General features: G+C 53.1%; 8 protein-coding genes across 8 annotated transcripts; 5 read left to right on the plus strand and 3 right to left on the minus strand.

Annotated features, from left to right (window-relative positions):
• Nucleotides 1–450: 450 nt before the first annotated feature.
• ColSpa_08546 (DNA-directed RNA polymerase I subunit RPA2) lies at nucleotides 451–4,193 on the minus strand (the record flags this gene model as incomplete). Its single annotated transcript, XM_049274758.1, has 2 exons — nucleotides 451–3,612; nucleotides 3,726–4,193. 2 exons carry the CDS (start codon nucleotides 4,191–4,193, stop codon nucleotides 451–453), a joined length of 3,630 nt encoding a protein of 1,209 aa, XP_049130715.1.
• Nucleotides 4,194–8,420: 4,227 nt separating this feature from the next.
• ColSpa_08547 (ADP-ribosylation factor-like protein 8) lies at nucleotides 8,421–8,804 on the plus strand (the record flags this gene model as incomplete). Its single annotated transcript, XM_049274759.1, has 1 exon — nucleotides 8,421–8,804. The coding sequence occupies one exon, from the start codon at nucleotides 8,421–8,423 to the stop codon at nucleotides 8,802–8,804; it is 384 nt and encodes a 127-aa protein (XP_049130716.1).
• A 2,003-nt stretch (nucleotides 8,805–10,807) lies between these two features.
• ColSpa_08548 (beta-1,4-mannosyl-glycoprotein 4-beta-N-acetylglucosaminyltransferase) lies at nucleotides 10,808–11,944 on the minus strand (the record flags this gene model as incomplete). The annotated part of the gene is made up of 1 exon (XM_049274760.1): nucleotides 10,808–11,944. One exon carries the CDS (start codon nucleotides 11,942–11,944, stop codon nucleotides 10,808–10,810), a length of 1,137 nt encoding a protein of 378 aa, XP_049130717.1.
• Nucleotides 11,945–14,771: 2,827 nt separating this feature from the next.
• Nucleotides 14,772–16,070, plus strand: ColSpa_08549 (aldolase vrtJ; the record flags this gene model as incomplete). The annotated part of the gene is made up of 3 exons (XM_049274761.1): nucleotides 14,772–14,868; nucleotides 14,909–15,191; nucleotides 15,251–16,070. The coding sequence occupies 3 exons, from the start codon at nucleotides 14,772–14,774 to the stop codon at nucleotides 16,068–16,070; spliced, it is 1,200 nt and encodes a 399-aa protein (XP_049130718.1).
• Nucleotides 16,071–19,069: 2,999 nt separating this feature from the next.
• Nucleotides 19,070–21,292, plus strand: ColSpa_08550 (trehalose phosphorylase; the record flags this gene model as incomplete). Its single annotated transcript, XM_049274762.1, has 4 exons — nucleotides 19,070–19,248; nucleotides 19,318–19,646; nucleotides 19,728–20,028; nucleotides 20,086–21,292. 4 exons carry the CDS (start codon nucleotides 19,070–19,072, stop codon nucleotides 21,290–21,292), a joined length of 2,016 nt encoding a protein of 671 aa, XP_049130719.1.
• A 1,040-nt stretch (nucleotides 21,293–22,332) lies between these two features.
• ColSpa_08551 (putative Na(+)/H(+) antiporter) lies at nucleotides 22,333–22,917 on the minus strand (the record flags this gene model as incomplete). The annotated part of the gene is made up of 1 exon (XM_049274763.1): nucleotides 22,333–22,917. One exon carries the CDS (start codon nucleotides 22,915–22,917, stop codon nucleotides 22,333–22,335), a length of 585 nt encoding a protein of 194 aa, XP_049130720.1.
• An 833-nt stretch (nucleotides 22,918–23,750) lies between these two features.
• ColSpa_08552 (prohibitin-2) lies at nucleotides 23,751–24,830 on the plus strand (the record flags this gene model as incomplete). Its single annotated transcript, XM_049274764.1, has 3 exons — nucleotides 23,751–24,009; nucleotides 24,099–24,454; nucleotides 24,510–24,830. The coding sequence occupies 3 exons, from the start codon at nucleotides 23,751–23,753 to the stop codon at nucleotides 24,828–24,830; spliced, it is 936 nt and encodes a 311-aa protein (XP_049130721.1).
• A 601-nt stretch (nucleotides 24,831–25,431) lies between these two features.
• ColSpa_08553 (ubiquitin-like-specific protease 2) lies at nucleotides 25,432–25,751 on the plus strand (the record flags this gene model as incomplete). Its single annotated transcript, XM_049274765.1, has 3 exons — nucleotides 25,432–25,446; nucleotides 25,503–25,643; nucleotides 25,665–25,751. The coding sequence occupies 3 exons, from the start codon at nucleotides 25,432–25,434 to the stop codon at nucleotides 25,749–25,751; spliced, it is 243 nt and encodes an 80-aa protein (XP_049130722.1).
• Nucleotides 25,752–25,886: the final 135 nt, after the last annotated feature.

Below are 25,886 nucleotides of genomic sequence, written 5' to 3' on the forward strand. Positions count from 1 at the left end.
CCGGGTTGTATGCTGACATCACGGGAACAGCAAGATACTCTTTGAGGGCCGCGTCGCCAACCGATGTCCAAGCTCTACACATCACGGATACCGACGTTGTTTGTACAACACTAGTCGACATAAATGTTTGTTGGACTCGGCAACCTGTACGATGCAAACGTTCCTGTATATGGTTGTGACTGGTCTGTATGTACAAATGTTGCGCGTTCTTGGCGGCTATTCATGCTCGCACTATATTGCCGTTTGTCAAACGTATCGGCCCTTCGGTTCCAGCTGATGTGGACGAAATCAAGCCCTGAGGCATGTTGCGCAAAACCACGGTAAAACTGAGCAAGTCGACCTAGTCACATCCTTAAGAGTCATATGTTGGACTTTTCTCCATATTTGCATAGTTGATCGTCATTGAATTACAAGGTAGCCCGCCTCTTTTCTCTGCCAAACGCCGTCCGTCTAAGGTAATGATGACATGGGCTTCAATGGGCCCTTGCGAGGCGCATCGCGGGAGTCGACGCGGTACTTCAGCTTGACACCCATGGCTGCCAATTCCACATCCAGGAACTTCAGCGCTCCTGGAACGACGACAACCGTGGTGTTCTCGCCTCCAACCCACTGGTTGCCCTGTCCGTCCTCCCAAATCTCTCCCTCCACCTTGGCAGCGCTTTCCGCATCACCGGCATCAATGCGGGTTGCGCAGTTTCTACAGCGGACTGTTGTGACCTGTTTCTTCTTGCCCACGAAAGGCGAGACCGTCGGCTGAACCGAGAGGAATGAGCCACAGCTTCGACAGATCCAGGATCGTGTGTAATCGGAACAGTTAAGCAGACGGTCCTGCAGCAGGAAGGCCGTGCCGTGAGCGAGCAGCGCGTCACGCTCCATCTCTCCCACACGAATACCACCACCACGCTTTCTACCCTTGATGGGCTGCCCAGTTGTAGGAACGACTGGTCCTGTCGTTCGCACCTGGTACTTGTCGTTGACCATGTGACGCAGACGCTGATAGTAAACGACACCAACGTAGATGTCCGCCGCAAGTTCCTCTCCAGTAATACCAGAATACATGGGCTCGTTGCCGTGGTAGTTGTATCCAGCCTTCATCAGCTGGTGGCCGAAGTAGTCGGCGGCAGTGTTCTCCTCGTTAAACTTGAATGGCGTCGAATCTTGCGCCAGCCCATGGAGAGCACCCGCCTTTCCAGCAAGCGACTCGACGAACATACCAATGGTCATACGGGAGGGGAAAGCGTGCGGGTTGATGATGACATCGGGCTGCATACCAGACTCGGAGAAAGGCATGTCGACGGCGGGCCACTTCTGGGAAGCAACACCCTTCTGTCCGTGACGAGAAGAGAACTTATCACCAATGACAGGCGATCGAGGAACTCTGAGTTTGATGGAGATTGTCTGGGCAGGCTCGTTACCTGTCTCACTGCCAATCACACGCACCTCCTCAACGAAGGCGGTCTCGGATTCCTTGTACTTCTCGTAGTGCGTCTGGCCGTCGAGGTTGATCAGCTTGCCGCTGTAATCGGCTGATACAGTATGCCATGCGCAGAGAACGTCTCCTTCTTGAACCAGTCGGCCGACATAGGGCAGACCATCCTCGTCAAGCTGACCACGGTAGTGTCCCTTGACAAAACCACCAGGGGCGAATCCGAACAGCTTCGAGATATTCTTGACAGCTCGAGTTCTCGACTCGTCTTTAAGAGTGATCTTCTTCGTCTTGTAAATCGTGCCGTGACCGAATCCTCTTTCGTGTGCTGACTTGTTCAGAATCATAGCGTCGTCCATGTCGTAACCGGTGTACGAAATAACCGCCACAACGGCGTTGAAACCGTTGGGGAAGTTATCGAATCCGTAAGCGTTGTGCAGGGGCGATCGCACAACGGGCGTCTGGCCGCTTTGCAGCCGGTACATCTTGTTGTCCGTTCGGTATCGCAGAGCAGTTGCTGGTGTTCCCATAGTTTGCTTACCCATCTGACATTGATACATGTTTCTGGGAGACTGGTTGAAGTCCGAGAAAGGCGTCATGTTGGCAAGAATAGAAAGCATGTTCGTAGGTGTGAATTCCACGTGAGTAGACTCTCCAGACACAATCTCATTTTCCACGACAGCGATGGACATGTAAGGTTGCTCGTGAGGTCCAACGAAGTCCTCCTTATCGAGGGGAAGATACTTGACGGGTCTGACCATACGCGCGGGCGCAGACGCCAGGTAAATACCAGGGTAAGAACCACCGTTGGAAGGAGGAACGTATCCAACCTCGAGTTGCAAAGGCACACCGTGAGTACCTTCAACCTTCCAGTATCGGAGAGTGTCTGCAATTCTCAAAGACTCTTGAGGCGTGCAGAAGCCAACAATTCTGCCGTCAAGCATGACGACAACGCTCTCGTCTGTTGCGGCGGAAGATGTCTCTACGGCACCCAGCTCTGCGACAAGACCGGGTATCTTGGAGGCATCGACGGCTTCCGTCATAATTTTACATTTGTGAGCCAGATGATTCAACAAACCACAAGGAGCACCATCGGGGGTGTGTACTGGGCACATGAAGCCCCAAGACTCGGGCAAAAGCTTTCTGACTGTCGTCGTCTTCAACTCGGCGAAGAAGGCACCTCTGTGGATCATTCGGAAGTGGCTAAGGAAACGCAAGAAATTGAGCTTTTCCGCGACGACAGTGAAACCGGCTGTCTGCTGCAGGTCGAGACCAGAAGGACTTGTCAAATTACCCGTAGAGAGGAAGTATTCCAGTCCGTTTCCGAGGTTCTCGTTGGCGTGTCTGAAGATGTTGGCAGGAAACTCCTTGGCAAAGTCTTGTGATGTGAAGGGCGTAGCAGGGTGTTTCCTGGTCCATTCTCGCAATGAAAGACGGACAGCAGTTGTCAGGAACTCTTCCAGGCGCTCCTTCAAGATCATACCATAGAGGAAACCACCCAGAAGAACCTCCTGGTTTTGAACGGCATCAGGGTTGTCGACTGAGCAGTCGCCGGCCACAAGAGCATACAGCTTCCTGATCATGAAAAGAAGCATCCGGAACTTGTCGTTGTCCTCCTTCTCAGTGACGTTTATGTTGCCAAGGTGCACAAGGACAATCTTGCGCAGGAACTCGGTACCAACATCGTAGTTGGACATGGTATCTGGCACACCCAATACCACGCGGAACTTCTCGCCTAGGTAGGCTCTCGTCTCGGTTTTGCTGTAAAGGCCGTAAGATTTGTAGGTTCGGAGAAGCAGCTCAACGCGATCCGTCAAGAAGGTGTTCTTGGCCGATTTGGATCCGGACAGACCGATGAGCCCCTCAAAGATTTCTCGGTCGTTCGTCTCCACCAGCGCCTTCAGAATCATCATGACCGGCACGAGGTACTCGTTCTTCCTCCAGGAAAAGCGGAACGTCATGTTGCCGTCGCTCAAGTAGTGCAAGACGTTGGTCTGAGATGTCTCGTCAGGTCTGACGGATCGGAGAATGATACCGTAGGGGGTGTAGCCTTGGCCTCGATTCTGGAAACTCGGTCGGTTGATCGCCATGGGGAAGTTCCTGCGGTTGACTTGCAGCATTCGAATGATTTTTTCGATACCGTTGACGATGAAGTAGCCGCCCAGTTCCTCGGATTCCTCCTTCCTCTGCACCAATTGTGCTGGCGAGTTTCCCTCCAAGTGACATCTGTTGGACTGCGGACACACTGTCAGCATCACATGGGCCAGCTCGAGTTGCGCAATCTCATGCCCTTGCTTACCTTGACCATGATGGGCACTTGGCCAAGCTCCCGAACGAACTCCTTGGGGTCGCCATCGTTGATTCTGTACTCAAAGGTAGCCGAGAGCCTGCCTCGGTACGTGCAGTGGCGCTCTCTGCATTCGGCAGGCAGGATTTCGCGATTCCTGGCAAACTTGTTGGAGGGGGGCAGCTGGGACTTTTGCAGTGACACGCCCTTAATGCGAATAGACAAGCGGTTCTTGCCTTCGAGACCAGCCCTGTCGTCACCGTCGAGGTAGGTCTTGGTACCGATATCCTCTAGGCCTCGGGCGAGGAGGCTCTTACCGTCGGTCCTGAACAAGGCATTGAAGGAGTCGATGTGAGGGCTGACGGCCTCTTGCAGGGCAGGGTAGGCCGTGTGATCTTTCGGGGGGTTGCGGAAGAGGTTCTCGCGGCGGAGAGTGTTGTACTGGTGATCCCACTCGGTGCTGGTCGCTGAAGGAGCCATGTTCGCTCGTTCGCTTGCCTGCGACTAGAACGGTTAGCTGGGCGTCGAATTGTCAATACCGAGTGCGGCACCGTACCAGAGGCTATGTCATGCGGGTGCGACCGTCGAATAGGAATTGGCTCTCTGTGCAAGACGAAGGCGACAGAAACGAGGTGAACACGAACTTCTTCCCACGGCGACGGAATTGCTGGACCGGAAAGAAGATGCGACGGCCAAGTCCCGGTGAAAACAAAAAAATTATTATGGAGCACTGGAGCGAAAAAAAATTGAGACGGCCAATCACGGTGTGGCCTCGGTGAAGTTATCCACCGTTATCCATACAGTTTCTAAACAGTGTCTTATCGCATCCGCGGGGCCCTTCCCTCGAATGGACGAGATGCGCTTGACGCTTGACTGCGACCCGGGACTTGCTCTCGAACGGGAACTCCAGAATCATTGACGACTGGTTTCCAACACCCACCGAGGCCGGTCCACCCTCCCGACCGTCTATGCTCTGCCCCTAGGAAGCCGTCTGCTGCGTCTCACCGGGGCTAGACAGAATCCACCGGTCGTTGATACAAATCATGGTTCTGCGGTGCAGCACTCTATTCTGTGTCACCAATGGTTCGTTACCCCTAATCTGTCACGAGATTTCTGTGACATCTTCATGGCCCAGCCTTTACTACGCATTGCCGTATAGCTCCTTACAGCTGGGAATGGACAGCGGAACTCGATATGTCGATTCGCAGCAGCTGTCCATCGTCGGGGAAAAGGTATAGGACTCTAGTGATCCGTCCCATCATTGAGAAGGGACAATCCGTAACGTAGAGGCCGCGGCCTCGTTGGACTCGACTGTTTAGTTACGTCGAGTCCGCTTCGAATATGGGCCAGCATTGCCACCAAAGTCCGACAGTGGCCAGGCCCCAAGGGAAATGGACATAGCGACCCTCGGTAGGTACGTCTACGAAGTGAGGTCTAGAGGCACTAGCCTCGAGGTAGGTTTGTACGTGTGAATGTATGTAATTAAGGCAATGTAAGGTCTTCATGCATGAAGTGGTCATGTTGCGTCTGCGTTAGTGGCCGTCATTTCTCCCCGCGGCCTCTCATTCTCGCCAATGCGAGTGTCGAATGAGACCCTCCCCCATCATCAATCTACCGGGAGGTCTCCCAAAGACGCGACTTGCAACACTAGAAATCGAACCTAGCTTGCACCATGAGCCAACCGCGACTCCTGATTAGCAGAATTTACAGCGAGCAACTGGCGACTTGCAGCCCAACCTGCACTGGCCGGGGCCTAACAAGCCAAGCCTAGGACTGAGGCGCGTTCGACTTCACCCTTGATGCTCTGATGCTGCTCATGCATAGGTACTTGAGGCCTGTATTGTGTATCCACATATCCAGGAAGTAAGTACAGATAGTACATAGTACATTCAGCTCAACCGCGGGGGGAGGAGGAGGAAGGGAGGTGGGGTTTGACAGGGTCCTGCCCGCTTGAAGCACAACACATGCTGTTGCCTCTGCCTTCCGACCTTTGACATTTTGATGTGCCCTGATCTGCTCGACCTCCTGGTTCCGCTTACTTTACCCGAGCTTACTTGACCAGTTTCCCTCCTTTGGTTCAAGGCATCTATCAACCCTGGAGTAATCTTCCCTCGAGGAACCCAAACTGCCCTTCGGTGCCTTGGCTGACTGGCCCTCGTCACTGCTTGACTATCTCTCTCTCACCTAAGGGACCCAACAGACACACCTACACTCTGGACACCACACCTTGACTGCTTGGGCCCTCAGCCTGCCTTACCCGACCAGCTGTCGTCTCTGCTAAATACTCGGCGTTCTGCCCTTTCCATCAAAGCCTGGGTCTCATTTCGTTTGTCCCGGCCGCATTTCCTTGAGCAACGTCTGGACCCGCCTTGCTTGGTTTCTCGGACTTGGACATTCTACGTTTCCAAAAAAAAATCAAAAAAATCACCAACAAACGCCGTCGTCGGCGAGCCGCCCACTATTCGCAAACAACCGCACTTCTCATCACAGTCACAACGTCGTTAGACGCCGAACGCTGTCCGCCGTCCGCCCGTGACGGCCTTTGGCCCCCTTCATCGATTGCGCTGTCTCGCCTCGGTCCGCACGCAGCTCTTGGACGGGAGTGACAGATCTGGACTTGTGCCGCCTGCGACGCCTTTGCCATCACGCGCCCTCATTCTCCTCCTCCTTCCTTTCTCAACAATCTGTCTCCATTTGGAGACATCCGTCCACCTGCGGCCACCTGAAATACCCTGTTCACCTTACCCTGGGGCTTAATAGCTTGGTAAAGAGCAGGCCATTGCATCTCCTCTCATCTCCAGCTTTGCCTTGGTTACCACGCCGTCCGAAACACAGCGCCTCGGCTCACCAACACCGGTTGGTGAGAACCCATCTGGGAATCGCGTTGGACTGCCCTGACACCTGGGCATCGCACCGTGTCCATACTGCCCGTCTTTTCATCCCATCCAACCACAAGCAACGTGTTGAGTACATACAGACATCGGTGGCATCCTGCTCATCCAGTCTTGGCACCTTGAAGCATCTCCGGTGATTTCGGCTTGTGCTTGTGCCCACAGCATCGGAGGAGCATTGACCGTTTTTGCCAGGAGCTTCATCACGGGCAAAAACGAGCGTCGGTGGTTGAAACCCCCCTACCTTCAACGCTGGTCCTTGTCGACTTTTCTATTCTCGTTGCCGCGTTCGCATTGCATCCCTGCTCCTGCTGCCGCCGCTGTTGTCGTCGGTGCACTACTCCCATGCGCACGTAAGGTACCTACCCGAACCTACATACACCCGGTCGATATATATGTACGATCCGTTCCTTTCTCAGCCCCTTCTTCGCGTCTACCGTTGCCAGATCCACATCAACCCGGTACAAGCAAACGAATGAAATCCTGGCACTCGACTTCTAACCGCTGCAGACCCTGTCAACGCGGTTATCAAGAATCGCCATCCCTCTAAATCCGGCAGCTTTCCCTACCTGCTCCAAGGTTCAGCACGGTTCATTTTACAGCTTGTGCCCCGAGCAATCACCTTAAGCCGGAGCCAGACCAGGGTACTCCAGTACCTTGCACCCACAACCCCATCCCGTCTTTGCTGGGTGGGACCTCACCTGTGCCTCCTCCGCCCCCGAGGACAGGACAGGACAGACCAGACCAGACCAGACCAGACCAGGTCAAGCGTCACCCGGGCTTTCTCTTCCCTTCTGATTCCCGCCCACCTGCACCTGCACCTGCACCGCTGCTTGCTTGCTTGTCATCACCCGCTAACGAGAAGGAGCGACTCTCTACACCTTTTCCCGCCCCCATCATCGCACAAAGCCTACATACTGCGCTCATCACTCGCCCATGCTCGCGAGACTTGACTTGCGATATTTGGTCGGTTACCACGGGTTATACGAGACATTTTTATTCCTAATCTCGAGATACGTCTAAGCGCACTGAATACTTAAGCTCCCGACCCAGGACCCCGACCCCACACCCGGTATTCTCTCTCACCGTCTCGCCGTCCTTCTCGAACGAGACAATCACGGTGCCGTAGCCGCCGCCACCGCCAACCACCAGCTTCCCTCGTTGCGCGACACATCCCACCGTTGCGCCGTACCTGGATCAAACACCAGCAATCGTCGACGACTTTGCCCATTTGCTGCCCGCCTACGAAAGCCTACCTCTCCCCTACACATACTAGCGCATTGCCATCGCGTTCGCGCTCATCATCCCCAGCCATGGCGGGGCTATTCCGGAAGGTGTATGACTGGTTGTTGAGGACGTTTTGGTGAGTGCACTGTGTTCGCGGCGATGGACAGCGGGGAGTTTCCCAGCGACTCGACGGCCCGCACGCTCTGACCCTACCCCGCTGCCGTCGCGCCCACCCTGCCCCTCAGTCATGGTGATGATCCGGACCTGTACTGATTTGCGACGACAGGGCGACCGAGATGGATGTAACGATGATCGGTTTGCAGAATGCGGGCAAGACATCTTTACTCCGAGTCCTCGCAGTAAGTCAACTCCCCTGGCGAGTCATGCCTTTCCCAGCCGTACCGGAGCGGGCCACAAGCTAACTTTGTTGTTTCCAGGGCGGCGAGTTCACGATCGAGTAAGCGACGCTTCCCCTTCTTGATGCCCCAAAAGCGATGAGCGCGCGGTCTTTGGTGTTTTTGGTTCCGGCTAGCGGCATCTTCGGCTAACTGAGATCTCGTGTAGCTCGATCCCGACGGTCGGATTCAACATGAAGCGGGTGCAACGAGGACACGTAACACTGAAGTGTTGGGATATTGGCGGCCAGCCCCGGTTTCGGACGATGTGGGAGAGATACTGCCGTGGCGTAAACGCCATCGTCTTCATCGTCGACATTGCCGATGTGGATTTGTTGCAGCAGGCCCGCGAAGAACTTCATGCACTCATGGGCCAAGCTTCGTTAAGAGAAATCCCGCTTCTCGTATTGGGAAACAAGTCGGATCTTCCGCAGAAGCTGTCGGTCGATGAGCTGATTGATGCGCTTGACCTCAAGTCCATAGGCCACCGCGAGGTCTGTTGCTACGGCATCAGCGCTAAGGAGGAGACGAACTTGGACGCTGTCCTCCAGTGGCTCATGAAGTGGGCGAATAGATGAGGTGTGTCGCCGTCGTGTGTCGGGAGCCTCGATCCGCGGCATGTCGACCTTTACTTCGCCAGCCGTGCACCATCTTTTGCTTGTCATCCGACGGGGGATGTTCAAAGTGGGCGAGGTCGTGGTTCGAGGCGAGGCCATGAAGCATACTGCGCGCGTGAGGCTTGGTGCCGAGGAGGTGTTATATTCAACTTTGTCCTACAATTTGCGAAATATTCGGCGTTGGTCGGTCTGCGACAGCATCAGTAGAGCCTGTGAGCCTGCTTGGCCCCATTACATTTTCACCACATCGCACACATGGGCGGGGCTGTCTCGAGCGGTTCTTTGGAAGTCAGAAGATATGACATGGGAGCAAGGCGCTTGCCTTTTGGTTGAGGGTTTTTGCCGGCCAGGTGGTGGTTTTTTTCTTTTTCCTCTTTTTCTTCCCCCAGTTTGAGGAGGGCTCCATAGCCAGGAATTACTGAAACGCGCTGGTGTTACGGTAGTACACAGTAGAAAGAAGCGAGCGGAGCGGAGGATCGGGTGAGTGGTCATAACGATGCTACGAAAGTAGACGAATGAATATCATGACTGATGTACGATCGCTTGATCATTTGCGTGAACCGGGTTGCCGTGGAACGGATTACGGCAGAAGTCAAGACGGCTCTGCTGCGATACAACGACAAGTGCGACGGATCCTCCTGAGGCATGGCAGGATGCGCTGAGCTGAAGTGGCGAGGGGTGATCCTGATGATAGTGAGGACCTGGGTGAGACGTGAGTGTAGCACGTCGAACGAGACGGCGGAGTTTGAGAGGTCAAGTTTCCCAGAGGGGGTCGGGAAGAAATAGAAAGGTGGGACAAGACGAGATTCCTCGTAGAGAAGTAGGGGGAGGAGGGGGGCTGAAGGGGAAGATATGTTCCTGCTTCATCGTCCTCTATTCCCTTTTTCTTGTCCATTCCTTTCTGGAGCTACCTAGCATGCCGCGCGCAGCGCAGAGCACAGACGAGGGCAGGGAAGTCAACTGCGAAAGGAAAGGAAAGAAGGGGAAGAGAAAAAAAAGAGAAGTGCCAGCGCATCGCGCATCAATGCACCGGTTTCCAGGTCTCCAGGTCCCCAGGTCCCCCCCAAGGGAAGTGCTGCTGGCGCACCGTCATTGGTTCGCCAACCGACTCTTTTTCACGCACACATGCTCCTGCAGGGCCCCATGGTGGGATGGAGGAGGAGGGGGCGTCTGTGGGGTGTGTATGTGTGGGCGTGGGCGCGCGCGTGTGTGTGTATGCGTTGTCTGTTTCTTGGTCTTGTGTCCCGTGTCTCGGAGAAAAGTTGTCTGGAAGATGCGCACTGTCGAGTTAAAAGGTGGTGCGGGAAGATGTTGAAGAAGGGGGAGATGTAGCGAGGAAAACAAAACAGAGAGGCAGAAGAAGGAACGAAAGAAAGCCAAAAAAAAAAAAAAAAGGAGGTAGGGTCTGTTTGTATGGAGATGGACTACTGTCCCCGTTCGAAAGCGCGATGCCACGATGAATTGTCAGGGATGGCCTGGTGTCGTTCGGGACGCTAACCACCACAACGCGAGCTGCCAACCCCATGGACAGCTGCTCTTCCACTCGCCGAACCCCACACTGCTTGGCTGGGACAGAGCTGGAGGGGTTGAGGAGAAGATTGTACGTATGGGAAACCGGCTGATCCTTCAACTTCGTCCATTTGACGCCAAAGAATTGGACACACAACAAACACACACTTGCCCGGCTGGTATGCGTGTCATTTCAACCCTGCCAACATGGCATGTTCCGGGATGCTTGTATTAGAATATCTGATTATCTGCAAGCGACTCTTTGGTTTTCTCTCGTTCTCCCGCACCCATAATCAATAATCACAATGCCATGCCCAACCACCAACTCCTTGCTTGCGAACCTGAATGGCGCTCAGTACTCTTCTAACTTTTTCCCAAAGCCCGATACCGCCAGCTAAACGTAGGACCCCGTTAGGGCAAACTGCAAGACCAAAACAAAAAGAGGACCCTATCAATCATGGATAGTCGGTAAACCCGGCCGAGGGTCCATCCCGATTCACCATATAGCCAAACCTCTCTGGTTGCTCGAGCAAGATGCTTGGCATGTCCGTGTTATTCTCCAGCCGCACGAACTGGTCGACGTCGCGGCCCCACAGGTCCTTTCCACTCCGGATGGCCTCGGCGATCCGGTCCCTGTCGCGGAACCTCTCGCCGTTCATCCACTCGTGCGAGAAAGACGCCATCTTGGTGAGGAACTCGTCGACCGTCGCGAAGCAGCTCGAGCAGTGCCAGCACGCGTTCCCGAGGTCCGACTTCTCGAGCTCGTAGAGTGGCTTGAACCCGCCGTCACCCATCCGAAGGTTCGCCGGCAGGAGCGTGCGCGAGCCCTGGTAGAAGGTCGCTTGTGGGTGTTCCCACTCGGGTCCCGTGTGGAGAAACTGGAAGCTGTAGTAGTAAAACCGGCTACGCAGGGTGAGGCGGCGGGGAAATTGGCATGTTCGCAGCACCAACAGCGTTTCGGGCCGTGCAATCTCATCAACGTCCGCTACGAGGATGACGTCCCCGTATGCCGCTTTTTGCTTGCCGACGAGCTTGGGGAAGACTTGGGTGTACATGGCGTTCCGTTGCAGGTCCTCGTAGTCCCACGACCTACTCGGGTTGAAGGTTGGCGGAAACTCGAGCTCGTGGTAGATGAGCTTGTCATGGTATGGCTTGAACCGCTCCCAGTTTTCCTTGATGGTGAGTGGCTTGGGCTTCCCGGTGAAAGTCTTGGGGGACTCGACGATGACGAAGTAATCGACGTAGTTGTATGTGGCGTTGAGACGAATCTCCATCCAGTCGAGCTCCGTGTTCACCATGAAAAGATCGTAAACTTTTCGCTGACCGGACTCCGTCTGGGGCGTGAAGACGGGGTATCCGTGATGTTTGCAGAATTGGCTAGCAGCCTCCGAGGAGTAGAAGCCATGGTGATCGCTCTTGTTGCCAAAGTTCAACCCGGCTTTGGGAAGTTTCATGGACAAATCGAGACCCGAGATTCGGTGGTCGAACCTGTCGAGGGCGGGGTGTTGGCTAATGTATAGAATGAGACATACACATATTACCAGCCCGGCTTTCAGCAGGACTGATGACCCAACGTGCCACTGCAAAACCATCGTACCGGATGAAGAAGAGACAAGTCCGTATGCGAGAACCGTATGGAACAAGCTGGTCGAAGTGCCGTTGCCAAACTGAGAAGATCGATTATCCCGTCGACACGACACCGGTCCCTAAGAAAGGGAATGGGGCTGACAGGTATGAAGCTTCTAGGTCATTACTGAAAAAGCCGAGAGTTGAAATCACCTGAGGGGTGGCAAGTATTTAGTCGGTTACCAAACCCGTGAGGAAGGTTTGAGGACAGCCCGGTGCGATGGGAAGGAGGCGAGAGTTAAAAGGCGCTAGGTTACTCTTTCCTTGGGGGGAGCATCCGGACAGCGGGTCGTTCGTCGGTAGAGGAGGTCAGATGTGGCACACCAAGACTGAAAGGTGCGGGTTCCAAGTATAAGTAGGTAAGGTATGTAACCATTTGATGTGAATGTCTGTGTCAAGGCTCGGACAGGCTCGAGCGCCGTGCTACCTGCTAGATAGAAATAGCGGGCGGCTTCGCATGAACTGTATCCGGGCACGCAGAAAAGGTACAGAGAGAGACAATGCGAGGGAAGGCAAGAGAAGTGCGTCTGAAAAGGGGCAGAGAGAAGGGGAGAAACACCTCGGCCGGGTGGCCCATTGGGGGTAAGCTTTGCCATGGCTTGCGTTGCTGTGTGTGCTATTGAAGGAGGCAAGACGAGCATAGTTAGCATGATGGCGGCGCTTCAGACAAACCAAGGGAGCCCCCCTGGACCAAGTCAAAATCAGATCGGCCAAATCCAACATTCCTGCCGCGGCAGGCGGACACATGATGGATGGCCCAGGCCGCCTCAGCTCAAGGCGTGATTCTCCGCCTGCGCGCCGGTGGCAGCAACTCCCCCAGACCGCCGTTGTGTTTGTGTCGTCCGGTGTCCAGGTGCGTTTCGAGAATGGTAAACAACTGTACAATGCCATGCCTCGGGCGTCCCACAGGCTCGAGGAGCCTGACCCCCAACTCCCAAGGGGCTGTTCGCACTTGCTCTTGCTTTCTGTTTGAAATCGCTGGGGGCCACGGTCTGGTCGCAAGGGGTCAGACGAGAAGCTCCAGCTTAGCGGCCCAAAGGCCGACTTCCGGTTGCGAGCTAGGGGAACCGTTGCGATATCATAATCCACCAGGGCGACTGATGCTCCTTCGGCCGCCCATCAAAGAAATGACACGGAAGAAAGTGAGACGGTAGTCTCAACAGGAGAGACGGGGCTTGGCACCGCCAAGTCGAGCTAAGGAGCTGCCATTCGCTGCTACCTGCAGGGTCTTAACAGGAAGAAGCTTTGGCTGGGCGTTATTAGCGGATCCCTCCGCGTTACTCCAAAGCGGCTCCCGAGACGCTCGAACGCGATACGGGAATTGCTGGGCTGATGCTACGGCCAAGCCGGAGTCAGTCAGCATGCTAGCATCCTCCCGAGACGATCCATCTAGGGGATCATCGCAAAATGAACTTTGTAAAGACAACCAGCTTGTGGTCTGCGGGTGGCGCTGAGTAATGCATGCCCCTGCACCAAAGTAGTAAAGAGCGCAGCAAGTCGTATTCATGTTGGTTACGAGGCGGCATCCATCGTCGGTGGAATTCCACTTTGTGGATATGGGTTTTGACGGCTGCCTGCTGGACAGTGAACGCGTGTTTTCAAGAGCATGCCCGCCCTCGATTGTTTCCATGGAATCACTTCAAGCAGAGAGAATTTTGCCCCCCAATGGACCATGAGGCCCCAGAAAAGCCCGCCCATGATGCCCTGCCCCTCTTCAAGCCGAGTATCGTGGTAAGGAGTTCTGTACCTGGTTGAATGCAAGTTGTCTCGTTTGGTGACCAAGGGCCCTTCATTGCTTGGTATGTCTGAGCCACTATCCCACGCCCCGTGGTTTCAAGCTACGCCAAGCCAATTCTTCAGGGGCCATCTCCGACACATTCCTAGCGATTGAGCGGTCCGTGACTCAAGCACCTGTCTGAAACGTTGTTGTTCTTCATCAGTCTGTTCGAGTTGGCTTCGATTCTGCACAGTCTCCATCACCCGCTAGAAGTTTAGCTTAGAATGTTGGAGACTCCTTATCATTCGCGGAACCCTTTGGAGAGAACGAGTTCCCCGCCGTGCCCGCTTCTCCAAGACTCCACATGCCAATGCAATGGCCAATCTTGAGTCAGAGTCAGTCTCTATGGAGACCGAGATAAGATAGGCGATGTTGAGAGTCGGTTCCGGTCGTCTCTCACATTTCCGCCTCTCTTCACCCCATTGCGAGCAGACACCCCAACTACTATTGGAACATCTCTGCTAAGCTCCCAAACCTTGCAAGTAACACTCACTTCTCATTGACGACCTTGTTACCGCCGTAATTCCGTTGACTCAGCGAATCTGGACTGGCGGGTAACACCTTCTGCAGCCGCCGCCACTGCCTGTAGCTCGACAACCTGGACACAGTCTCTCTGCTCTCATTGATGCCGAGACCGAAGGCAATTGCACATGGAGTTGTGTAGTCGAAACGAAGTAATACAGTTCAGATATACAAGATGAGAAGATTCAGATTACCTAGCAAGTTTCCAAAGTCCCCTTGTTATAGACTGCAACTCGTCCCCAACCCCGGCGTATATCGCGGTAACTCAATCTAATCAACACCATGAATATCCGATATTCCCGTCTCGGAGCCAGGTCGGAACACTAACCGAAGCACCCACAGTTCCGTTCGGCCTGCATGCGCTCCTGCTACGACGTTGTAGTCGACCGACCCCGCAATGGCTGTCGGCAGTCTTCAACGATTTCAACCGACGCACACTCCCGGGCGTCAAGCTTTCCTTCCACACATCGTCGCCTCATAGATCATCAGAGACCATGTCTCCTTCTGCTATCGGTGATGCTGCCAATGGGGGTAACTTTAAACAGAACGCGTGGATCGGCCACCTTGGTGCTGCCGGTTTCGACCTGCGAAGTGAGTCCAAGACCGATCGATCTACCCTTGTTCAATGCAGTGCCGTCGAGTAACCATAATGAAGGTGACACCATGACTACCCCAACAGCCTCAATGCTTGCTGCGATCCAGTCTTGCAGCTTGTTGGATGACGTCTTTGCCGAAGACCCCACAACGATTGAGCTCGAGTCTCATGTGGCCAAGCTTGCCGGTAAGGAGGCTGCTCTGCTGGTTCTATCGGGAACAATGGGCAACCAATTGGCCCTCCGGAGCCTCCTCACGCAGCCTCCGTATAGTGTCTTGTGCGATCACCGCGCTCACATCATCAAGTATGAGGCAGGCGGGTTCGTATATCGCTCTCACCTATGGTGGTTTGTGGCACCTGCTAATCTGACATTGCCAGGGTTGCTTCCTTGAGCGGTGCCATGGTCAAGCCCATCGTGCCACACAACGGCGCCTATCTGACATTGGAGGACATTGAAGCCAACGCCGATGTCGATGATGATGTCCACACTTGCCCTACCAGAGTTATCAGCTTAGAGAATACTCTCGGTGGCGTGATCACACCCCTGGCCGAGGTCAAGAGGATAGCCGAGTTTGCGCGCAAAAACGACATCAAACTTCACTGCGACGGCGCCAGACTATGGGAGGCTGCTGCTGCAGGGGCCGGTAGTTTGTCCGAGTACTGCTCGCTCTTTGACACCGTTAGCTTGTGTTTCTCCAAGGGCCTTGGTGCCCCGATCGGCAGTATCATTGTGGGCAGCGCAGCACACATCAAGCATTCTCGGTGGGTGCGCAAATCTATTGGAGGCGGTCTTCGCCAGTCTGGGGTTGTGGCGGCTCCTGCCAGAATCGCCGTTGACGAGACATTCGGAAGTGGACCCAACGGTGAAGGCGGCCTTCTGCAGTCATCTCACAAGACTGCAAAGAAGATTGAGAAACTATGGACCAGCTTGGGTGGCAAGCTTACTGACCCTGTCGAGACCAACATGTGCTGGCTCGACCTGGATGCTGCGGGATGCAGCGCCAAGGCTTTCGTCGCATTTGGGAAGGAGGCGGGCTTGAAGCTGATTGGAAACCGATTGGTCGTTCACTACCAGATCGCTCAGAACGAAGATGAGGTTCTTCCACGGCTAGAGCAAGTATTTCGACGAGCCTTGGAGGGCGGTAGTTCGGGCGCAAAGCCGAGTCAGGGGCCAACAAACATTTACAAGCCCCGGTGAGATGTTATCCGAACGCTTCGGTAGTCATTACCAAAATGAAGCGAGCCTATAACATTGCTGAAGTCATCTTTCTGATGACCTCCATGATTGGCTGACGGCCTACGCAAAACGACCCTTATTGAACATGGCGTCGCCTTACATAACAGGTGCAGTTTTTTTCTGCATGTCTTTCTCTTTAGGGGCGTTAGTATAACATACATGTCAATCAAGATCTTGTTTTCCGCTACAAAAGCTTGGCCAGCTAAATTGTTATGATCCTAGGAGCAGAAGCCTGATCGTATTATTGGATGACACGAAGCAGAGTCGTCATTAACAGACGTTACCTTCCCCCCATTGCAGAGGAGTGTCAGTGTAAAGGAAAAGGACTGAAAGCACAGAATCCGAACGTGCTATCCCCTATGAGTCACAAGTGAAGCAGAAGTTTCTACTACATCAGCAACCTTCATGAGGATCACGGGATGGAAAAGCTACGTTAACACGTGGGGTTTCATTGATGTGCTATGAAGTCGCACTTGCCGATACAAGACGCGGTACCATACGGCCTCATCAAACATATGTGAAGATTCGAAGCACTGGATCATTCACATTATCTCTAGAGCCGGATGTGTTTCACATCATCTTCAACCAGGTGCGGTGATTTGCCTTTAGGTAGCCACGAAATGCGAGAAGCGCATACCATAATCTTGTCGGTCAGTTCCTCTCACTTTTGCGGAAAATTTAGATGACAATGGAACTTAAATACACTACTAATTGACACGAACTTTGATCGGAACCCCACCTGTCTTCCGCTGTCGGTTTCGAAAATCTGTTAATGGATACGCACAAGCGCTTGTCTCTAAGGCTGATTTTCTTCTGGGCTGGTCTTTGATCACCAGAATCAGGGTTTCAAGGTCTAATATTGACCTTTGTCTTGAAGACTGTCGCCCGTCGTTGATGATGTGAGGTGCCAGGGATTTCAAGGTGACGCAAGACCAGTCACGCAACCTACGTTCCGGCATGCTGAGTATCGTGGCTATAGACATCGTGGAAAGAGAAAGGTATTGTTGAACCTGGCGTGTTGAAGCTAAAGCGATGTTTAAACCTCAACAGGTCGAGAGATTTTCCCTTTTGAGGAACACTGGTCATTAAAGCTCATAGAGGTCAGCACAGAACTGGCGCCAGTTTCTTCAAATATGCTACCATGCACTCGACGCATATACGAACTCTTCGAATGATAACTCAAGGCCTAACGCATATGATGTCTGTTTCATGCTATGCTATACTATATATGTGTGGTAGAAGATCGCCATCTACATGAGTGCGTGTGGGAATTCGAAGAGCCGCACAAAACGGACCCCTTATCCTTGCTCAAAATAAAAAGTACCTTAAAACAAACCGAAACCTGGAGATTTTGACTTTAATGGTAGCATGACAAAAATGGCAGATGTAGATTATTGCCGACCAACTCGGATTGTACTCGTTTCTGTCACCAGAATATAAGTTATCCTTTCAAGCGATGATAACGATAGCCAATGAGATCTTTTAACCTTCATGAATTGGAAATTTTCGTTTCGCATCATCAAACGCAGTGGGCGTTGAGCTTCTTTCACACCATAATACCGGCATCGCGTCTATCCTGACGACCGGAGAGTTCACAAGGCATACTCGCCGTTGGAGACGCCGACGGTGCCTCATCGGCAGATCACCGCGCAGGGCCTCGTGCGTGTCGTTCAAAATCAAGCTACGCATCGCCACGGAATCTGGCCGTGTCTCTGAATACGGCTTGTCTGTCTGCACTAAAGATTTTGCAACTCACAAAAACCGGACCAAGAATAATGTGCTATCCCAAGCGACACTGAAAAGTGCGAGCCAAGTAAACACCAATGACGCTTTCACCGCCGCTGACATACGTGACTAGGCAAAGGCTTGAGACAGCATCTACGATCAGTACGGGGCCACTTCCGGGGGAGTGTGGGGAAAGCTCCGGGAGCGCCGAACTTCTCCGCATGGGCCGGCTCGGCTCTCCAATAACAATGATGGGATAGTCTGGCAAGCGCCGAACAAGGAGACTATTACCCCACCAAACAGGCCCAACTCGCAGGACATAAACCAAAATTCTCTGCGTTTTTGTTTCCTTGCCAATCCTCGCTGACGTCACATCAAACGGCTCCAGCGGAATGACATACGAGGCCCGTCACCCACACCTATGCAAACCTTACCCTAGCATGCCTTGCCATGCAGTAGCTCGTCTAGACACTTCTAGGTAGGCCAGCAGGGTTTCCCCATTGCCCCAGAGCCGGGAAACAATCTCAGAGGTTGGAGGAAACAGGCGGCCAATCGGTCGTATGACGCCTTCACAGCGGCTCTACTACCTGTATGTGTCGCGGAAACTCCAAGAAAGCTGGATCATGCGGGGAGAGCTGTCTGTCCGCAAGTGGAACCGACTGAACAGCCAGCCAGCTTCGTTGAGCCCTGGCTCGGTGTGCCAGTACTTTGTCTCAATTCGTAAGGTTGCGTATTGTGGCGTCCAACGTGTCGTTTGTCGTGACGCCAACCAAGACGCGCTTCCCAAGCCTTGGACGGCGTGGGAATTGACTTGGGCCCAGCATACTTCCAAGCCTAACGGCGCCGCACAACGTCAACCTTCTCCTCAGCGGCCCACACAATTCGTGGGTTGTAGGAAATTAAGCTGTAATCGTCTGATCGCAATGTCTGATATCCCAGAATCCAACCCCTGCTGCTCTTCCCCTCCCCCTCTTCCGGGTTTGCCTTACCCTACTCTAGGTTGCTGACGATCCCTCGCAGCGACGAACCCGTCCAAGCTTCCCCTCTCCCCAAGCGAAGCCGCGCTGATCTGATAACTCGCCATGGATGGTATGAAGTGCGGCCCCCCATTTATACCCCGTCGTGGGCCACATCATCCAAAGTCGCCGGGCTTCCCTACACTTCTTGATCCTCTCATCTCGCACTGCTTATTGTCGTTTGAAGGATAGCTCTACCTGAGAGCCCAATTGGACGCCATGGTCACCATCGCACTGGCCCTCACAGCTCTAGCTGTCTTACCTCAAGCAGCTCAGGCTTTGTACGAAAACGGTTCTATCATTGCCCCATGTGACTCGCCGATCTACTGCCATGGCGAAATTCTGAAGGAGATTGAGTTGGCTAGGCCATTCTCCGACTCAAAGACGTTTGTAGACATGTAAGTGTCCTAGGATGCGTATTGTCCATGCCCAGTCGAGACTCTTGTCTTACTTTTGTCCCTTGTTAGGCCTGCCATCAAGTCCTTGGAAGATATACAGGTTGCCTTCAATAACCTGTCGAAGCCACTTAGTAACAACACCGAGCTCAACAATTTCCTACGCGCCAACTTTGCCCAAGCAGGCAACGAGCTTAAAGAAGTCCCCAAGGACCAATTGCAAACGGATCCGAAGTTTCTCGAAAAGATTAACGACACTGTGATCAAGGAGTTCTCGAAAAAGGTCATTGACATTTGGCCGGATCTCACTCGCACCTACGCAGGATCGGGCGGCAACACTTCGTTTCCCAACAGCTTCATACCGGTAAACCGAACATTTGTCGTCGCTGGGGGACGATTCCGTGAACCTTACTATTGGGACAGCTTTTGTTCAGTAAATTCTATTCCTCTGAGACGATCTCATTGCTAATATTCGTTGACAGGGATCGTCGAGGGCCTACTGCGGACCGGCGGTACCTTCACCGAAATCTCCAAGAACACCGTTGAAAACTTTCTCGACTTTGTGGACAAGTTCGGATTTGTGCCTAATGGAGCGCGAATCTACTACTTGAATCGCTCACAGCCGCCGTTGCTGGCGCAGATGGTGCGTCTCTACGTGGAGTACACCAACGACAGGAGCATTCTCGACCGGGCAGTTCCGCTTTTGATCAAAGAGCATGATTTCTGGACTACCAACCGAACTGTTGAAGTCGAAAAGAATGGGAATACCCATCGTCTGAACCAGTAAGTCGGCTCTGTTGACCAAATAGCAAAGGCGGAGGCTGACAATTGGGTCTCCAGGTACAAGGTGACCAATACGCAACCTCGCCCCGAGTCATACCGAGAAGATTACACCACCGCTTCAAACAGCTCATATTACTCAACAAGCGGTATTATCTACCCAGAGGTGGGGGGGTCGTTGAACGAGACCGAAAAGGCTCGTGTGTACGCCAACTTGGCGTCCGGCGCTGAGAGTGGCTGGGACTACAGTTCTCGCTGGATTGCTAGACCCGAGGATGCGACGAGGGACTCTTACTTCCCTCTGAGATCTTTGAACATTCTTAACACCGTGCCAGTGGAGCTCAATGCCATCCTGTACTGGAATGAGATGACCATTGCCGCTTTCCTGAACTCAACAGGCAACAGTACTGGAGCAGCCGCTTGGACTCAGCTGGCCGATAAACGCAGCCAGGCAATGTTCGACCTGATGTGGAACTCGACCTTGTGCAGCTATTTTGACTACAACGTCACTTCAGGTGCTCAAAACATTTACATTCCCGAGGACGATGACGCCAGCAACGTCGAGACAAACACAGCCGGGTCAGGACAGCAAGTCGTCTTTTCAGTTGCTCAGTTCTATCCCTTCTGGACCGGAGCAGCACCGGCTCATCTCAAGAATAACCCTTATCTTGTAAAGCAAGCATACGAGCGCGTGGAGAAGTATCTGGACATTAAGAAGGGTGGCATCCCGGCCACGAACCTCAAGACCGGACAACAGTGGGATCAACCGAATGTCTGGCCACCACTGATGCACATCCTCATGGAAGGCTTACGCAAAACGCCCGCCACTTTTGGCGAATCAGACCCCGCATGGCGCGACGTTCAAAACCTTGCGCTTCGCCTCGGACAACGTTATCTAGACTCAACCTTCTGCACATGGTATGCGACAGGAGGTTCCACGAGCGAGACCCCCCAATTACAGGGTCTGTCCGCCGAGAACGTTGGTACCATGTTTGAGAAGTATGGCGACAACGCGACCAACGTTGTCGGAGGCGGAGGGGAATATGAGGTTGTTGAAGGCTTCGGCTGGACGAATGGCGTCCTGCTCTGGACTGTTGATGTTTTTGGAAACGACTTGAAGAGGCCAGACTGTGGAAACATCACAGCGGCCAACGTTCACCCCGGAAAGAGGAGCTTGCCCCAACACGCTGTTGAACTGGCCTACTATGATGCAGCCTGGACTAAGAAATTCGGCAGGCGTGCCTTAGAGGCTAAGGAGAAGTTGTGAGGGCAGCTCAGACTCACTGGCGGTTATCGGGTTTTCTCAGAGCGGGACGCCGCCGCCGCCAGACGTAATAAATTATCTCCCGAATATACATTGCCTGTTTTCTTAGATGCTTCTTTCTCCATCACTTTCAGTGTGAAGCAAATGCACTTGTGTTGCCCCCAGCGTCATCATTTATTTGAAGTACTCTAACACTTGAGAATACTGTGAAACCCACATCAACTACAAATGACAATGAATAACTATGAAGGAGTTGATAAAGTACAATAGCAAAAGAACTGTGTGGCTATTTGATACTAGCAAAGCCGACGTTTGCATCTTTGATCTCTACAGCTAGTTCCACAAGTCGTTTGTCTCGTTGCTATAAGTTTTCTGAGTCTTGTAGAGCAACGCAGTTTTTTAAAGCCTCAACAAAGATAAATAGATAAGTCATGGCATTTATTGTTGTAAACCTCTTCCAGCCCTAGAGACCTAGACGTCGATATTGACTTACAGCCTCTGGAAAATATAACAAAGGTCTCGCTCTTGTCGTTCCTTCGTCTCTCAATAGCATGCTATCACAAGCCAGTAAACTTAGGAAAGCGCCCTGTTGAGAGGGTGTCAGGTCGTCTTGCTTGAGGGTGCTGTAGGTCCTGGTGGCTCCAGGGTCAGTGACATCCAGTTCTTGATTGTACAGTCTTGGAAGTAAGGGCGTATTGATCGACACGGCATGGAAAAGCTATCGTCAGGCGACCCCGTCTTGTTCTTCCCGACAAAGATAAGGCTAGAGGTTGATGGCACTGAAGGTGTGGTTGGTGATAAATTGCTACAGCCAATGATGCTATCGTCAAGAGACTGGTTCCCGATGATAAGATAATGAGATAATGACCGCAATACATCAACGCCGTTTAACCCATACTCCTTGCTTAATGAGTGACCGAGTGCTGTCTTCTTGCCGCTGAAACTCCTTGCAGGCTGCCAGGAGAATCTTGAGCCCTTTCTCTGCCGCCCTCATTACTCTCACCACCACCATTTGCACCGCGCAGCTCGATTAAAGCTGTAAGTCAACAGAGACTCTCATGTCTAAGAATCGAGAAAAGTAACAGATCGAGGACTTGGCCCTCCTTTTCAACGGCTTGCCTCTTGGTACCCTCGTACGTCCAGCCAGCCTTCTCGAGCACTCTTCGGCTCGCCGCATTAGTACTGAACATGGATGCTTCTAACCTCAAGAGTTCAGGGTTTTGCTCGAAGCAGAATCTGCAGAGAGCTACCAAAGCCTCGCTCGCGAAACCCTGTCCCCAATACTCCTCGCCGATCCAGTAGCCGAGCTCCCAGGTGCGATGCAGCACATCATTGCCCCGAATGATGCCCATGTTGCCAACGAAGGCCCCATCCTCTGCTCTGCAAATAGCGAAGTAGTTGCCCGGGTCTTTGGCGCATAGTGTGAGCCAGCCCTCAGCATGCTCGAGCAGATAAGGCGATGGGAAGGTGTTCCGCATGTTCCCTGCTATCTTGAGGTTGTTTGCAAGCCGTGCCATATCCGGGGCGTCTGCGAAGGTGGAGGGCCGAAGAATGAGCCGATTTGTAGTTATCACAGCACCACCAGCGGCGCCATTGCTGTGCGTAATAATTTGTGTTGTGGATGACATCTTTGCTCGTTGAGTTGACAATGGATCAGATGGAACAACCTGGATAACGAAAAAGGGCGTCAAGAAATAAGAAGGTAGTTTCTCAAAATTGGGAGAGAAGACACCGGGTCGGTCACCTGGACAAAATCCTGCGGCTTCAGAGCATAGTGGAGAGAATCAACAAAGATAGTTAGCTCTTCTTCGGTACCAAGAGCTACAAGCTCGTGCTGCTGCAGGGTGTTTTCATGCATGAATCACGGGAGATACGGTCCAGAACAGTGAGTGTGTTGGAAAAAAGGAAGTGTGGCCGCGTTGTCTCAATGTAGTTATCGCCCGGCTCAGTTAGGGAGTACAGACCCGTCGCCCTCGTAGCAAAGGCGCCATAGATTCTCGATTTTATTTTTCTGGCTTTGCGCTCAAGAGCCGGCATTGATAGATGAATAAGTGTGAGTCCTTCCTTACTCTGCTTCAAGGTCAATAATTTAGGCCACCAGCTGGCAAAAAGCTACCACCAGACGGCAACTGTACAGCTCGGCTATGGAAGTACGATGGACATGGTCTGTGCGCGACCAAAACTCATGACGGCTTGAAGGAAGGAGCAGGTGCCTGAGGTGCTTGGCCAGTTGCCGCCCCAGTGGCTCCTTCCATACCGAGAGCACCGGCCAACGTCAATTTTCGAGCTCCGCTAGACTACCGTGACGTTGAAGACTGACAAAGCTCCGCTCCACCCATCATCAGCTTCGTCCAAAGCTGTAGCACCCACGCCCGCTCGACCAACAACAACCCGATCGATCCTTCCTTTCCCTCGAGTTGCGCATTTACCCCGACAGGCAATCCAGATACCAGCTTTCATCATGTCTGGAGGAAGAAGCCCCATGGAGGAGGCCTACGCGCGCCTTAGGCAGGTTGCTGAGCAGCAGCAGAAGCGCGGCGGCTTCGGCGGCGGCGGCATGCCCGGTGGCCCTCGTGGCGCTGGTATGGGACTGGCGGGCCTTGTTCTCCTTGGAGGCGCTGCGTTTCTGGCCCAGAACGCGCTGTTTAACGTCGATGGTGGTCACAGAGCGATCAAGTACCGGAGGACAAGTGGTGTGAGCAAAGAGATCTACGCTGAAGGTATGTCTAGCAACCCTTCTACGGCTCACAACGAGCGATATTGTCCCAAAGTTGAAGGTACAATGAGCTGACCTGGAACTGTTGTGTAGGAACCCATTTCGTCATCCCCTGGTTCGAAACTCCCGTCACCTACGACGTTCGTGCAAAGCCTAGAAACGTCGCCTCCCTTACCGGAACCAAGGACTTGCAGATGGTCAACATCACCTGCCGTGTCCTCTCGAGACCCGACATCAAGGCTCTGCCCCAGATCTACCGCACATTGGGTACCGATTATGACGAGAGGGTGCTGCCGTCTATCGTCAATGAGGTCCTCAAGAGCGTCGTTGCTCAGTTCAACGCTTCTCAACTCATCACCCAGAGAGAGATGGTTGCCAAGTTGGTCCGCGAGAACCTTTCCCGACGTGCTGCGCGGTTCAACATTCTCCTGGATGATGTGTCCTTGACAGTATGTCTTTGTACCTCCTATTTCGTTATCTTCACGTGCTGATTTAGCTTCCCAGCATCTTGCATTTTCGCCCGAGTTCACGGCCGCCGTCGAGGCGAAGCAGGTCGCTCAGCAGGAGGCTCAGCGTGCAGCCTTTGTTGTCGACAAGGCTCGCCAGGAGAAGCAGGCCATGGTCGTCAAGGCCCAGGGTGAGGCCCGCTCCGCCGAGCTGATCGGAGAGGCCATCAAGAAGAGCAAGGCATACGTCGAACTGAAGAAGATCGAGAACGCCCGTGCTATCGCTCAACAGATGCAGGAGTCTGGCAGTAAGAATAGACTGCTGCTCGACTCTGAGGGCTTGGGCCTGAACGTGTTTGAGGACCGCGACCAGAAATGAGGCGGCTGCTTTCTGAGCGCAAAAAAATCTCCCCCTGTATTCCTAAAGGTCTTTGAAGGACTTGTACTATAATGAAAACGCCTCTGAGAGCTTCGGACACACCTTTCATTCGCATTTGCACAAGGAGAGGGCTGGTGTTTATTGAAAACGTGTAATACAAGCGCAACCTGCTCAATCACTGCCGCTCTTCCCAAATGGAAAGATAAATATGTAATCCACTTGCCAAATAGTGGTTTATGAAAAGTTGCTCCCTATAGAGTATTTTCCATCGTCTACTCCTTAGACACCTGAGCCACTGGTTCGTTTCTGATGGTTTGCGCAGCACAGACCACGGATGTGTGAACGCAACATCCACGGCTCGACGTGGGGCGAGGCGTCTCTAGGCTCCCCTGCTCGGCTTACACTAATAAGGCCCCTCCCCCACTATGACTTGTTGCCCGCCTTGCGAGCTCGACCGTCAATCGTGCAACTGTCACAACTACAACGAACAAACGATACCCACGTCGGAACGAAACCGCCCACAAACCCGCACCTTCCCGTATACGCCTTCGAATTCCAAATAAACTTTCACGCTTCTCCAAGCAAAATTTGATCCGTCAAGATGTTGATCAAGTATGTACGCGCTGACCACTCAGCGGCGAGAGGATTCCTATGTTTCGATTACCAGAACAGTTTAAACTGATTGCTCGAACCAACAGGGTGCGGACGTTGACGGGCAAGGAGATTGAGCTCGATATCGAGAATGAATACAAAGCGCGTCACCTCCTTTACTCCGAACATCTCTTTCCCAGAATGCCCGAGAAGAGAGCGACAGTCTGACCGTTTTCATAATAGGTCTCGCAGATCAAGGAAAAGGTTGAGGAGAAGGAGGGCATCCCGCCCGTTCAGCAGAGATTGATTTACGGCGGCAAACAGATGTAAGATTACACTTCGCCAAACAGGGGTGGTCCTCCCGGTTTGGAGAATTTGGGCAGAAAGTCTGGCTGACGCGATGTACTCTGATGGAACAGGGTCGATGACAAGTCCGCGTCTGAGTACGGTCTTGAGGCTGGTGCT

This window comes from Colletotrichum spaethianum (assembly GCF_022836535.1).
Source record: "Colletotrichum spaethianum MAFF 239500 DNA, contig23, whole genome shotgun sequence".
NCBI lineage: Eukaryota > Fungi > Ascomycota > Sordariomycetes > Glomerellales > Glomerellaceae > Colletotrichum > Colletotrichum spaethianum.